General features: G+C 34.7%; 1 protein-coding gene across 2 annotated transcripts; it reads right to left on the bottom strand.

Moving 5' to 3' along the window:
• Positions 1–529: 529 nt before the first annotated feature.
• On the bottom strand, positions 530–12124 carry LOC127836053 (uncharacterized). Of its 2 annotated transcripts, none has more exons than XM_052362474.1 (5): positions 12103–12124; positions 7699–8265; positions 5634–5786; positions 2712–2961; positions 530–933 (listed from the first exon to the last, which is right to left on the bottom strand). In XM_052362474.1, exons 2-5 carry the CDS (start codon positions 8145–8147, stop codon positions 757–759), a joined length of 1029 nt encoding a protein of 342 aa, XP_052218434.1. In that variant the 5' UTR covers positions 8148–8265; positions 12103–12124; the 3' UTR covers positions 530–756. The 2 variants fall into 2 exon arrangements, with proteins under 2 accessions (XP_052218434.1, XP_052218433.1); XM_052362473.1 differs by lacking the exon at positions 12103–12124 and adding an exon at positions 11713–11815.
• Between the last annotated feature and the right edge of the window lie 511 nt (positions 12125–12635).

Genomic DNA, 12635 nt, shown 5'->3' with positions numbered 1-12635 from the left:
ACATCTCCTTTTGGTAGTGAAGCTTCCCATAAAGTTTAATTGAATTCCTGTCATTAATTGCTGAGAAATAGACCGGACAAAAATTGTGCACGGACGGACGGACACATGCACGGACAGACGAAGCGGCGACTATATGCTTCCCCAAAATTTTTTAGGGGAGCATAACAAGTGCTTGATCAAAAAGTGTAAATATTGCATTGTTGAAATTAAATATTTATATATTGCCCTTTGTATAAGCATGTGTTTTGTCAGCCAAGTATACACTCACAATATGGACAAGTATACATTTTGTTCAAAAATCCTATCAGCAGCAGTATCTTTTGGTAAAGATATTCCTTATAAGTTAAACAGCTAAATCTTAATGATAGACTAAAGATTTAACAACGAAAATACTTGTTATGGCAAGATTATATAACAAAAATCTATTTTTGACAGAAGTTATTTTGATATTTATGCAGTGTATCAATTGTCAAATATTTTAAAAGCAATTACACTAGAGTAGATAAAGACTATTATATAGACTAGCACAATATAATCCAGTCAAAAACCAAAAAGACAATGACCTTACTATATACAAGTGGGCAGAATACTAAGCCACACTTAAAATCACTAAAACACTAAGAGTCTGTTTTTTAACCTAGTGTGCACACATGATATCATTAGGAATCACTAGATAGCACTAGGAAACACTAAGCACAATTGTTGAACACTTGGGTATGTAGGTGATTTGTTAATACTAGGGTTTACGTGTCATCACTAGGAAACTATAAGGGTGATGTCATATTCATAAATGTGATTGAAGCCAATACGTCCTATACGATGGTACCCTAGTTTTTCAAGACTTTCCCGCCCAGTGTCCTGATTTGGCTGATGAAGAAACTCCACTATGATGTACATCGGACGAAAGTCAAGGTCCATCCACTGTTTTAATATCTGAAGAAATTGTATAGGGCATATTTGTTGATTTCAGCCATAAATGAAAAACCTGTTACATATACATGTATCTAAAAGAAGAATGATAACCTGTTATATATATCTACAAGCAGAATGATAACCTGTTGTATTTTATGCTTTCCAATGGTTTATAGAGAAGTATCAGAAAATTAAAACTGATAATTCACTGTTTCAAACAGTGAAAAATAACAGTGAACATTATTGATAATTTTGATTGTTTTACCAGAACTATTGTTAGATATCTTTGGTTTCCCCATTCTGATCCACAATTTTAGCAAAGGCCACTACATGTAATAACTCTGCATTGAATGTTTATAAAAACATATGGATTAGCTTCCTTTTAACATACCGTACATGTAAAACATTTCTGGGCGCCCAAGGGGGAATTATATTGTTTGTAATGACAAAAATACAAAAATGATCATTTGTAAGCATAAAATTAAAAGAAAATTTGTTGAATTTGGTGGAATATCCATTTAAATTCACTCCTGATCATAGAAAAAAATATTTTCACTTGTGGCCAAAATATAATTTTCTTTGATCACTCGTGTATTAAAATCAATATTCCACCAAATCCAACAAATATCCTCTCTATATGTCTACAAATACAATGATAACCTGTTAAATATGTCTAAAAGTAGAACAATAAACTGTTTTATATATCTACAAGTAGAATGATAACCTGTTATATATATCTAAAATGTACAAGTACAATAATAACCTGCTATATATATCTACTAGTCGAATGATAATACGTTCTCACACGACTATGAACAAAGTTTCTATTAATGCTTTTTCACATGGAATTCATAAAAATGTGATGATGTTTATTCATCTTTTTTTTTAAAGTACTTTTTAAGCTATTCCAATAAATTACCCGGTACCAGTGTGAAATGATTACTTATAAATCAATTAGCAGGTAAATAAATTGGCACCTGCTTGACTTGACTTGCTTAGTCTAAGGATAAAATTTTACTTCCCAATCATTTATTTTTTAAATATTTAATTTGAATTGTATTCTATTATCTTCTGTTTCATATATGTCTACCGGGGTAGATCATTTCACTTTAAAATTATCTGACCCTTTAGACTTGTGACATTTGCTGGAAGCTACTAGGGGTTACTCACAAATTGCTGAAAACTTGTAAAACAAAGTCTTGTATTGTATACATAATTGACCTGTATGTATGGCCTTGACATTTTATCTAGTGACACAGAGATGGCATGTTAATCTGCAGTGCAGACACGTCGTTATATATTCCCATACTTGACCATTGACTTGTTAAAGTTATAGATCGGTTACAAAAGTTTAATTCTTTATGGTGTTTATAAAAACATGGTCAGCATTGAAAATCCCAAACAGTGAATATAAAAAAGAAATCATAAGACAATTTGTTCATTAAAAGAAATCTTAAGTATACTTGTTTACATGACTAAAAGGCAATTTGCAAATGATAACAAATAAAAACAATACTTTAAAACTGTTATAACCACTATAATTGTTTCATCACTTCTGACCTTAAGTACTTATTGCGTTATTGAAAATGTTTACCTCATCCATGTGACACAATACATGTTTATTCCACGTTTGTTGTATATTTATATTATGTAACTTTAAAATTATGTATATCAATATATATGATCAATATAATATATATTATCTATGTTTATGATCATAAGTCGAAATTAACTATTCCATATTCTGTTACTTTGAAGCCATCTTCCCTGTACCAGTTTATCATGTCTCCTAAAATTACCTTTACATCCAACCCTTCAGCATCTATTGAGAGAATTCCAAAATATTTCGGAACATCATATTTTTTTGCAAAAGTCTGAACAGAATAACTGTTGACTGTGATTGTAAGGACACTATCTCCTGAATTTGGAATAACCCTCGTTTCCATGGAAACCACATCTGGCGACAATAACATCGTCTCCGTTCCATCATGATCACTGATAACCCCCTCAACAAACGTGACTTTCTGACCTGGACTTTGATTTGTAAATCTGAAAATAAAAACGCATATTCAAAAACAAATCATATATTTTGTAAATACATATTACCTGACGTTTTGCTGGTATATATAGATAAATCAGTGGCGTATTTAGGTGGGGGGCTAGGGGGCTAAAGCCCCCCCAGCTGGCTGGCTAGACACGATTTTTAATAAAAATGAGCCCCTTACAGTTTCAATCCACTTGTGTATTTCCTGTCATATGTCCCTAAATAAGCCATTAACAGCTGTCGATTTGTGTGATTAGCCCCCAGGCATGTGTACAGACGATCTAACCTTCGTCAGCTAAACTGCACGCTTCACTGACTGTAAGTGATAAACTGCGCTATTTGATTGGCTGAAGAAGATACATTTAACTAATGAAATTCATCCATACATTTAGCTATAGATAAATGTTTACAACTGGCTGCCGCATGAGACTTGTGAAAAACAATATTTCAATTTGTGGCAATTAAAGAGTTTAGACGAACACAATGGACAATCATAATTATTTTTTCAGTAATTTCTTTGATGAATTTAACTGGTATTAGCTCTTTAGAGTGATAGTCCTTTTGAGTAACAAGTTTTTGCCAGTGAAATTCAACTGCACACTTAATGAATGGCAATTATTTTTTTGTTTTGTTTTGGTTTGTTTACAAATCGGGCTAACTGCTTTGATGTTCATCCATAGTTTTTATGAAGAATTACTTTGCTATATGAAACTAAATCATTTTCTTAAAGCGTGACAACATCGAGGCAGCAACACACGAATTAAACTACACAAGAAACCTAACGACTCCCTTTGTTGACACTTTTGTGAACGAAATGGACACCCAATTCAGTGATTTGCAGCCTAAGGCAGCCATGGGATTGAAATTTATACCTGAACAAATGTGCTCCTCTCCTGTCAGTGCTAGTGACCTTGAATGGTTCAATGAGGATCTCCCTTCCCTGCAGTCCCTCCCTGCCGAGTTGCACTTTATATGGCAGGCTAGGTGGAATGGTGTACCCAACCCACCTACTTCCCTTCAGGGCTCTGTTGCACATTGTGATTCCCAGCTGTACCCCATCATTTACACTGTTTTGTCCATATCATGTGTGTTCCCTGTCACATCATGCGAGTGTGAAAGGAGTATCAGTGCCCAAGGACTTGTTAAGACAAAACTAAGATCATCAATGGGTCAGGACAGGTTGTCCGCTGTGTGCCTGCTTTCCATTCATAGGGACATGGACATAAACATTTTAATGTTGTACCTAAGTTGACGTAGTAGGATATCCAACATGGTTAAATAGGATATCCACCCATCTAACTGAGTTAAAAAAGTTATGGATAAAGATCATGTCTCCCACCACTTTAGTGGTTTGAGAGACATTTGATTTACCCCTGTGTGTATGTCTGTCTGTGTGTCTGTCACACTTGATGTGTGAACTCAAGTTCTTATTTGTTTTACATGCACTTTTATCATGCAAAATGCTGATTAGATAGCAAGAAATCGCATCATTTCAAGGTGCCATTTTAAAAAAATCAACAACGGAAGGGGACACCCTACCCGCACCCTCCCCTGTTGAGCCCCCCCTCTTAACATTTTCTGGATACGCCTCTGTAAATATACATGCCCTGCAAAGGAGCTTAAACCTGTGAAATAAATTTGATATGATTTGCTTAACACAAGGGAAAAAACTCCTGTTTTATCTTAATTTATGTAAGGCAAGAATTATCTTTTGTATGCAGAAGACTGTGCCTCCAAAGCTCCTAAAAATCATGTTTTACTTACTGAAATTCCATATAACTTGTACTTACCAAAATTTGAATATTGAATCATGGGAAAACACAAATCATCTGTTGATTCTTTACCAGAATAAAACCCAAATTAATGCTTAACAGTGATCAAAAGATAGCCATGAATATTTGTTATTCACTGCTGTTTGTTTTTTATAATTTTATAATAACACATTTCTTTGTGTTACACTATTAATATCAATATAATTTTCACTTTTATAGCATAATAAACATGTAGAATATCAAACAATTTTCAAACTTTTTCTATTGACAAGTTCTGAGGGGAAGCAACTCAGATTCTTGATTTTCATCAGACAGACTGGTAATATTTACGTTGTCTCCAGTAATCATGCAAGTATGTCTGCTTATAAACAAGCAAATTCGTTGAATTGATATCCCCCGCCAATATGCTTCTGGACACAAAAGTGTTACATTTGACACTAAAAAAAAGAGGATTTTTTCAAAATACAAAGGGCCATAACTCTGTTATTATCAGACCGTGTACAATGCCATTTGGCGTGTATCATCCTATTATCCATATATATACTCATACCAAGTTTCAATGAAATCCCCCAAAGCACTACCAAGATATGGCTCCGGACAGACGGAAGGACGGATGGACAACGCCAAAACAATATCCCTCAGCCTATGGCGGGGGATAATAATCCTAGATCTGGGAAAACAGGGCTTAATGCATCTGCATAAAATATCTTCTCAAATTAGACCAGTCCGCAAAGGCTTAACAGGGATGACACTGGGAATTTTTCGCTTAAAGTAACTCTTAAGTAAGTTTTAAATGAAAATGAAAATCCAGTCAAGGCAGAAAGCCTATTAGCCTGTGCCACACTTTAAACACATGCATTAAGCCACATTTTCCTAGAGAGAGGCTTATATATCAATTAATTTACCCGTAAAGGTTCTTCTTGGCCATCTCCAGTTGCCCCTTCTGCGGTTCCACAAGAATAGCGCTCCATCCGCGCTGAATGAAGTTGAAAGAGTTACTTGACATGAGTCCGTCATTGGCCCCGATGTCAACCACCAGCTTCTGCCACGGTTGGTGTCTGAAATTGTTAAGGACTTATTACAAGATTTTTTGTAAAAGACTGGATTTTATTTAAGTATTTATTTTTCACTGGTAAGTTGATGTTTTCTTCTCATGGTCATAAAAAAAATATTGTTATGCCCCCGGATCGAAACCTAAACGCAAAGTGTGACAGAAAGACGGACAGACGAACAGACGGATGGACGGACTGATGGACAGACGGACAGTCCGATCACTATATGATCACTATATTCTTCGAAAGGGGGCATACAAATCTGAAGAAGTAGAAGCCCAAAATAAACGAAAGATTAGTTTTATTGAATTGCAAATAATTGTCTGCTGTACAAAAGAATATATTGGGTGCAGATTCGTTCAACGCCTAGACACAATTTTGGTTCCACAACAAATACAAGTTAACATGTGTTATTTCCTTATTAAAAATTGTACAGATGTAAACAATGTTAGATTGATTGTTCTCTAGAAAAATTGTTTATTAATTTCATTTAACATTCTCAGTTATATTATTGTGTTATTTTAAGAGTGCAATAATAAAATGTTCACAACATTATAAATTCGCTGCCTTCATGCATTTTGTGATGTTCTGTCCCTATATTTTTCCAATTCTAATGGAAATACAACTTAAGTAAGCTTGATTGTTATGCTTGAGCCATTGATCTCAGGGCTGGCATTGGGTTTAAATTCTAAGATACAATAAATAATTGATTTACGGAAAACAAAATTTAAAAGAAGAATTGTTAATAGGACATAGATGCCCCCCACATTCCACTTTTGTTTTCAAACTTGACCTGACCTCTTATTATGACCTTTACTCTGAAGGCAGGAAGATGGGTGTTACACATGACATGTTGTTTCATGATGGTTTACAATTGTGACAAGTTATCTTTAAATTCATCAATATATGGCTAAGTTAAGGCTGTGACAGGCATTTTCCAATTTTACCTTGACCTCAAAGTGTCACCTTGACCTTTGAGGTTGAGAGAGCGGCTTTACACACAACAGGTCACCTTATAATGGTTTGAATTTGTTCCAAGAAATTTTTAATTCCATCAATATATGTCAGAGAAAGATATGTCTAAGAAAGGAATGTGTCACATGTTTTGAGGGCCAATTGTGATGTTTGACCTCTAAATGTGATTTTGACCTTTAACCCTTTGCATGCTGGGAAATTTGTCGTCTGCTAAAATGTCGTCTGCAGAATTTCTAAAATTAGCATTTTTTTCGATTTTTTTCAAAGAATACTATCAGAATAGCAAACAGTTTGGATCCAGATGAGACGCCACGTTCTGTGGCGTCTCATCTGGATCCAAACTGTTTGCAAAGGCCTTTAAAATTCGGTTCCCGCACTGAAAGGGTTAAGATTGGGCAACACATTGTAGCATGATGCTTTACATTTGTGCCAAGTTATTTGAAAATCGATTATTATATGGCAAAGCAATGGCTGACAATGGAATTTTCAAGCTGTTTTATTTGCAAATTGGGCCTTTGAAATCTAATTGTGACCTTGAACTTTGAGCTAGGGAGACAGGTGTTACAAGCAACACTTATGTCTTATAATGGTAACCATTTGTGCTTAGTAATTTTTAATTCCATCAATACCTGGCAAAGTTATGACTGATACAAGAATTTTCAGATGGACTTCCTGACACTCTCACACAAACGTACAGACATACAGTGCTACTGCTATATGCCACCTTCTTTGAAAGGGGATAACAAACAGACGAGTAAAGCTCAACATAAGGTTGACCAACTCTTGAGGATGAGAAAACAAATGCAGATAAATGGAAATTAAGTTTTCCTTTACATATAGGCAATAAATTATTCAATGATTTCTCAAACTAATGCAGATAAATGGAAATTAAGTTTTCCTTTACATATAGGCAATTAATTATTCAATGATTTCTCAAACTAACCTGTATTTTTGCATTTGTTTCATTACAAAGGTTGCTTCTACTGAACTTGAAACATCCAAACGGAGTGTGTTAATCCAGTGGCTGCCAGGATCTGCTGCAGAAGTTTGTTGATTGGTTGTATTGTTGCAACCCCAGTCACATGGCTGATCGTTCTCTACGTACAATCTCGATAGAGTATAGTCCATTAAATGTTTAAATCCTCCATTTTTTCCACTATGGACAGCTTCTCTAAAGAACTTGTACTTGGAGAGAACGTTGGTCATTGTATCGAGACTGTACGGGTTGCTTACTATCAATTTTACATCAGTCAGCAATTCTCTGAATTGCCACATGAGGTAAATACAGGCGATGTTTAAGAAAAGGAATTCTATGAAAAAAAGTATATATAATATTGAAACACATTTCATGAGGTACTGTCTAGTTACTACTGAATATCTTAAAAAACGCATCTTGGTCCCCGATTGTTTTCTTTGTTCCCTCTATTATGGTAATATAATTAACTTCCAGTTTTGTAGTGGTAACTAACACAAAAAGCCACCAACCATACTGCGTCTGTTAATGTTCAATCTGAAAAAGAAAATTCAAAAAAGGTATGTTAAAACATATGAAAAAAACTTGTATTTTGTTTAAGACAACTGTTATATGAGGTCACAAAAATATAACACTAACATACACAAATAGAGGATATTTGTTCAAGTGTTTTTTCACCATAATGGGAATAGGGTCGGGCCTTTTTGATTGGAAAAAATTGTGTGACTGAAATTGGGAAATGAGTTTGTTAGTTTTTTTGCTAAAATTATTTTGAAATTGAGAATAAAATAAATTCCAACAGGACATTAACTTAGGATTAAATTATAAATTATAGAACTGGATATGATATGAACAAAAAGCTGAGACTTATTAAGAAAAAAAAATTCATTGGAAATCTGCCAAATTCGAATGCAAACAAAACCTGCATTTGTGAAACACAATGCCCTGAGCTTCATCTGTAAGTCATGTAGGTAGACTCACATGCCAAATATCAGCTACATATATGAAAGTGTTTCGTAAGAAACCTCCGAAAAAGGAAATTTCACAGTCCAAGACCCATAACTTCGCCAAAAATCAATGGACTGGAACGAATTTCATATTTTATCTTGAGTTCATGTAGGTAGACTCATACAAAAAAATCAGCTCAATATCTTAAAGCTTTGTGTAAAAAAAACAAACTCCCGAAAGAGGTTATAATAGAGAACATTTCTAAGTCCATGACCCATATATTAGCCAAAAGTCAATGGACCGGAATGATTTCACACCTCATCTGTAGGTCATGTAGATGGACTCATAACCCAAAATGAGCTCAATATCTGAAAGTGTCGTGTAAAATCCCCTGGAAAACAGTTATGATAGAAAACAATTATAAGTCCAAGGCCCATGACTTCGCATAAATCAATGACTGGAATGAATTTCACACTTAATCTGTATGTCATGTAGGTAAACTCAATATCTGAAAAGCGTTGTGTAAAAAAACCTACGGAAAACAGAATGCCGGACGGACAGCAAACAGTTCTAACACCTTAATATGCCATTCCTACCTGGGGGGAGGGGGGATAAAAAAAAACACTGATATCAGGGTCAAGGTCACATCTCATGAGTGAGCGAAATCCACTCATGAAAATATCTGTTTTATATGACCACTAATGAAATCTGTAAGAAATATATTTGTTGTCCTTTACATATTATAGTTGAAAAGCATAAGATACTAATATGAATGGTTTACATGCTCATCCAGTTTGATCTTCAAGCTATTAATATGTCCTATATTGAAAGAATTCAATCAAATCACCCTGTTGTGCTTCATTGAACGTAACAGGTCTTGGTTAATTTAATCCTTGAAAAATAATTATTTGTCACTCACTTTTTTTTAACCCACACTTAATGTCTGGACTACATTTGTATTGATCACCTAAATGAATATATGTGTCAGCCAGCACCTCGTTTTTATCTTTCAATGTAAACACTATTGCAGCCTTCAAAATACTGTATTAAAGTTCTTATTGTGAAAAATGTCCCTAGTGAATTAATTATTTTTCTCCAAATCTATACATGTTTTTCATTTTTTCGGCGTTAGCTGTATACGCCAGCTTTTCACCTTAGCCTGACCTTTGTTAGCGTCCAATAGAATTCAAATAAAACTTCCCGCGGCCAAGTACAGATGAATACACTTCATTGACTGCATTGGCTGATTTGAGAATACGACCAGAACATTGGAAACATGTCCGCGTCTTTGTAACACTGTTTTACTGCGTGTTCAGCATGAAACAATTTTATATCTAATGAAAAGGCTTAATAGATAGAACAGTTTTACACTCAATCTCGACATCAATACAGTTTGTGCTTCCACCTTTTATTTTCAGAAGATTTTCAGCGCGAGAACGTTTGCACTTAAAGGCTATTTTCTCATATTTAGTACTAACTTCCATATTCCTGTCAACATGTTAACATGTTAAAGTATAGAGAGCAGTGGAAGCGAAGACTCACTTTAATGCATTGCATTTCAACTCGCGAGGTATATCGGGTCAATTTGCGGCCACTGTGTGTGAATGTCAGAGTTTACATACAGGTCATCGCTGCCTCTCTACCCTATGTGCTGATCGGAGTTCGCGGCCAGGAAAATAATCGTTACATAATAAAGACGCTATAGCGTGAACTAGGTGAACTGGAATTTTCTTTAGACCAGACAGATGTTAAATGAAGATATCCAGCGATATCATATGGTATGTAAATAATAGATTCTAAATGTGTTTTACAACAATACCATGATAAATATTATTTTTAATTCATTTAACAAGAATTATGCCATCATATTGACTAATGAATTAAGCATGAGTGCAATGATTCTCGATACTGTTAATAATCGAATCAAATAGCAACGCCAGACAAACCACTAAAACAGGTTTGTTCGAAGAACGTGCGTATAAATATTTAAAATATATACGGATACTTCGCGTGTGGCCGGTTGACTTATATGTTTTCGTTTATGACCAGCAATATGTAATAATGTAAAATAAGCCGCGAAAACTCCGCGTATCAGCCCGTACTGCATTTGCTGCAGCTAAGAACTGCACAGAAAAAGACATTCTCTATCTTTGATCTCATTCATTGAAGTCTTTACCTTTCATTAACTGCAACCACAATCAACGCCGTATATCTTTTTTAAAGATATTTCTTGTTTCTATATAAAATGATAATGTTAGATCTAATACACACAAAAACTTCAAAGACTTATTTCGTAACATGTGGAAAAACAAGAAGGAAAACATAACTGTCATGTATTGTTGGGGATTTATACAATACCAGGGCTCGAAAATTAACACTCGCACACTCGCAAAATGCGAGTGAAAAATACCGATTGCGAGTTAAGTTTTAAGCCACTAGTATTTTTTTGCGAGTAAAGAAATAGTGAAAAAAAAACAACAGTAATATTGCTAAATGCGTTCGACGTCCTGAAGGCTTAACCATAGGTCATGGAACGTCCTAATACCCGTATGCAGAAGTGTGCACCTTGTATATAGACAAGTATACTTATAGTACAGATACGAGGATGGTATTGGTACAAAGAACGTTAAACAGTCGACTAATTCACACGTGTTCATTGAACTTGAACAGACATGGCCTCGAAGCGAAAAATAACTAGTTTCTTTTTGCCCACAGATGGAAATAACAATACGAAATTAAATTATGTTTCCATCAAAATTTGCGAGAACGTTGATATTTTTGCGAGTTGGTATTAAAGCTTCTCGCAATGTTTTGCGAGTAGAAAAAAAAGGAAAATTCGAGCCCTGAATACCGAATAGATAGTGGTGTGCTTTTTTAAACTTAAAATAGGCCGACTTTGACCGCGATTTACAGGCTGACTCTGACCCTGCCATAAAATATTTTATACATGGTTAGAAACTGTGGATGTTCTTCTTTACAACGGTACCATTATAATTAATATCGGACGAATAATAATGCATTTATAACCATTTTTACCTTTTCCGGGTTTTACCTAAAAGATTTCCGGATATTTCCGGGTTTTATACCTGCCCTTTTAAATTGCACAGAGGTTTAAATCAAAGATGCAAACATATCCCAATACTATTCATAACTATACGAAGCATGCTTTGTATTAATACGGTGACGAAACCATTACTTTTTTCTACAGAAAATGTCAGTGGTACGAAACTGCAATGAGACGAACCCTCAGACTCATTTCCCCATTTGGCGAAAAATCTACCACGAGATAAGAAGGTTTTATCTGATTGTATATTCTGAAATCCCAAAGAATTGTACATAAATATGTATATTATTAAATGTGTTCCTGACATAAATTAGTTAAATCCCCATAAAAATGAAACTGAAAGTATCGATATAAATTCTTACCCTAACATGGTCCGACTAAACACCGCATATGACTTATATGCAAAATATCGAATATGACCCATGACGATATGGTCACAACTCATAAGGTGCGGAAAGGGGGCTAGTCTGTCGCAACTTCAGTGGTGATGGGTGAGAATTAATGGTCTTCTTAAGATCCAGTGACCCTCCCATGGGCACTCTTTCGTTCTTTCATTCATTTATTCACGTATTCAACTCATTTATCAATCATGTGCACATGGTTATTACGGGACACGTCAATGAACTGGCGGTCTTTTTAATCATGCATTTCTATCAACAACAAAAAACCGCATGACCGAAACAAATAAAACCAAATTGTTGTGTGTGTTTTTGTTTTTGTTGTTTTCACCAAACAAGACAATAGAAAACAATCGATACACTTGTATCAACATTCTGTGTAAAGGTTCTTTAAAGGTAAATATGACATATTGCATTTACGACTTTTAATGTGTTCCAAGCATCAAACAAAGATGGATTGGTTTAAATGCGTCGTTAAAACCTAATAAAACCCAAAG

Source organism: Dreissena polymorpha, chromosome 6, assembly GCF_020536995.1.
Source record: "Dreissena polymorpha isolate Duluth1 chromosome 6, UMN_Dpol_1.0, whole genome shotgun sequence".
NCBI classification, from domain to species: domain Eukaryota; kingdom Metazoa; phylum Mollusca; class Bivalvia; order Myida; family Dreissenidae; genus Dreissena; species Dreissena polymorpha.
This window is presented reverse-complemented; position numbering and strand designations above follow the sequence as displayed.

Excerpts from the sequence above, each read along its gene's own strand:
- LOC127836053 (XM_052362474.1), bottom strand. The coding sequence starts at position 8,147 with ATGCGTTTTTTAAGATATTCAGTAGTAACTAGACAGTACCTCATGAAA. Across the intron at positions 5,787-7,698 it reads AAACAAATGCAAAAATACAG|ACACCAACCGTGGCAGAAGC; the intron begins GTTAGTTTGAGA and ends TAACAATTTCAG. Across the intron at positions 934-2,711 it reads CTGAAGGGTTGGATGTAAAG|ATATTAAAACAGTGGATGGA; the intron begins GTAATTTTAGGA and ends CAATTTCTTCAG.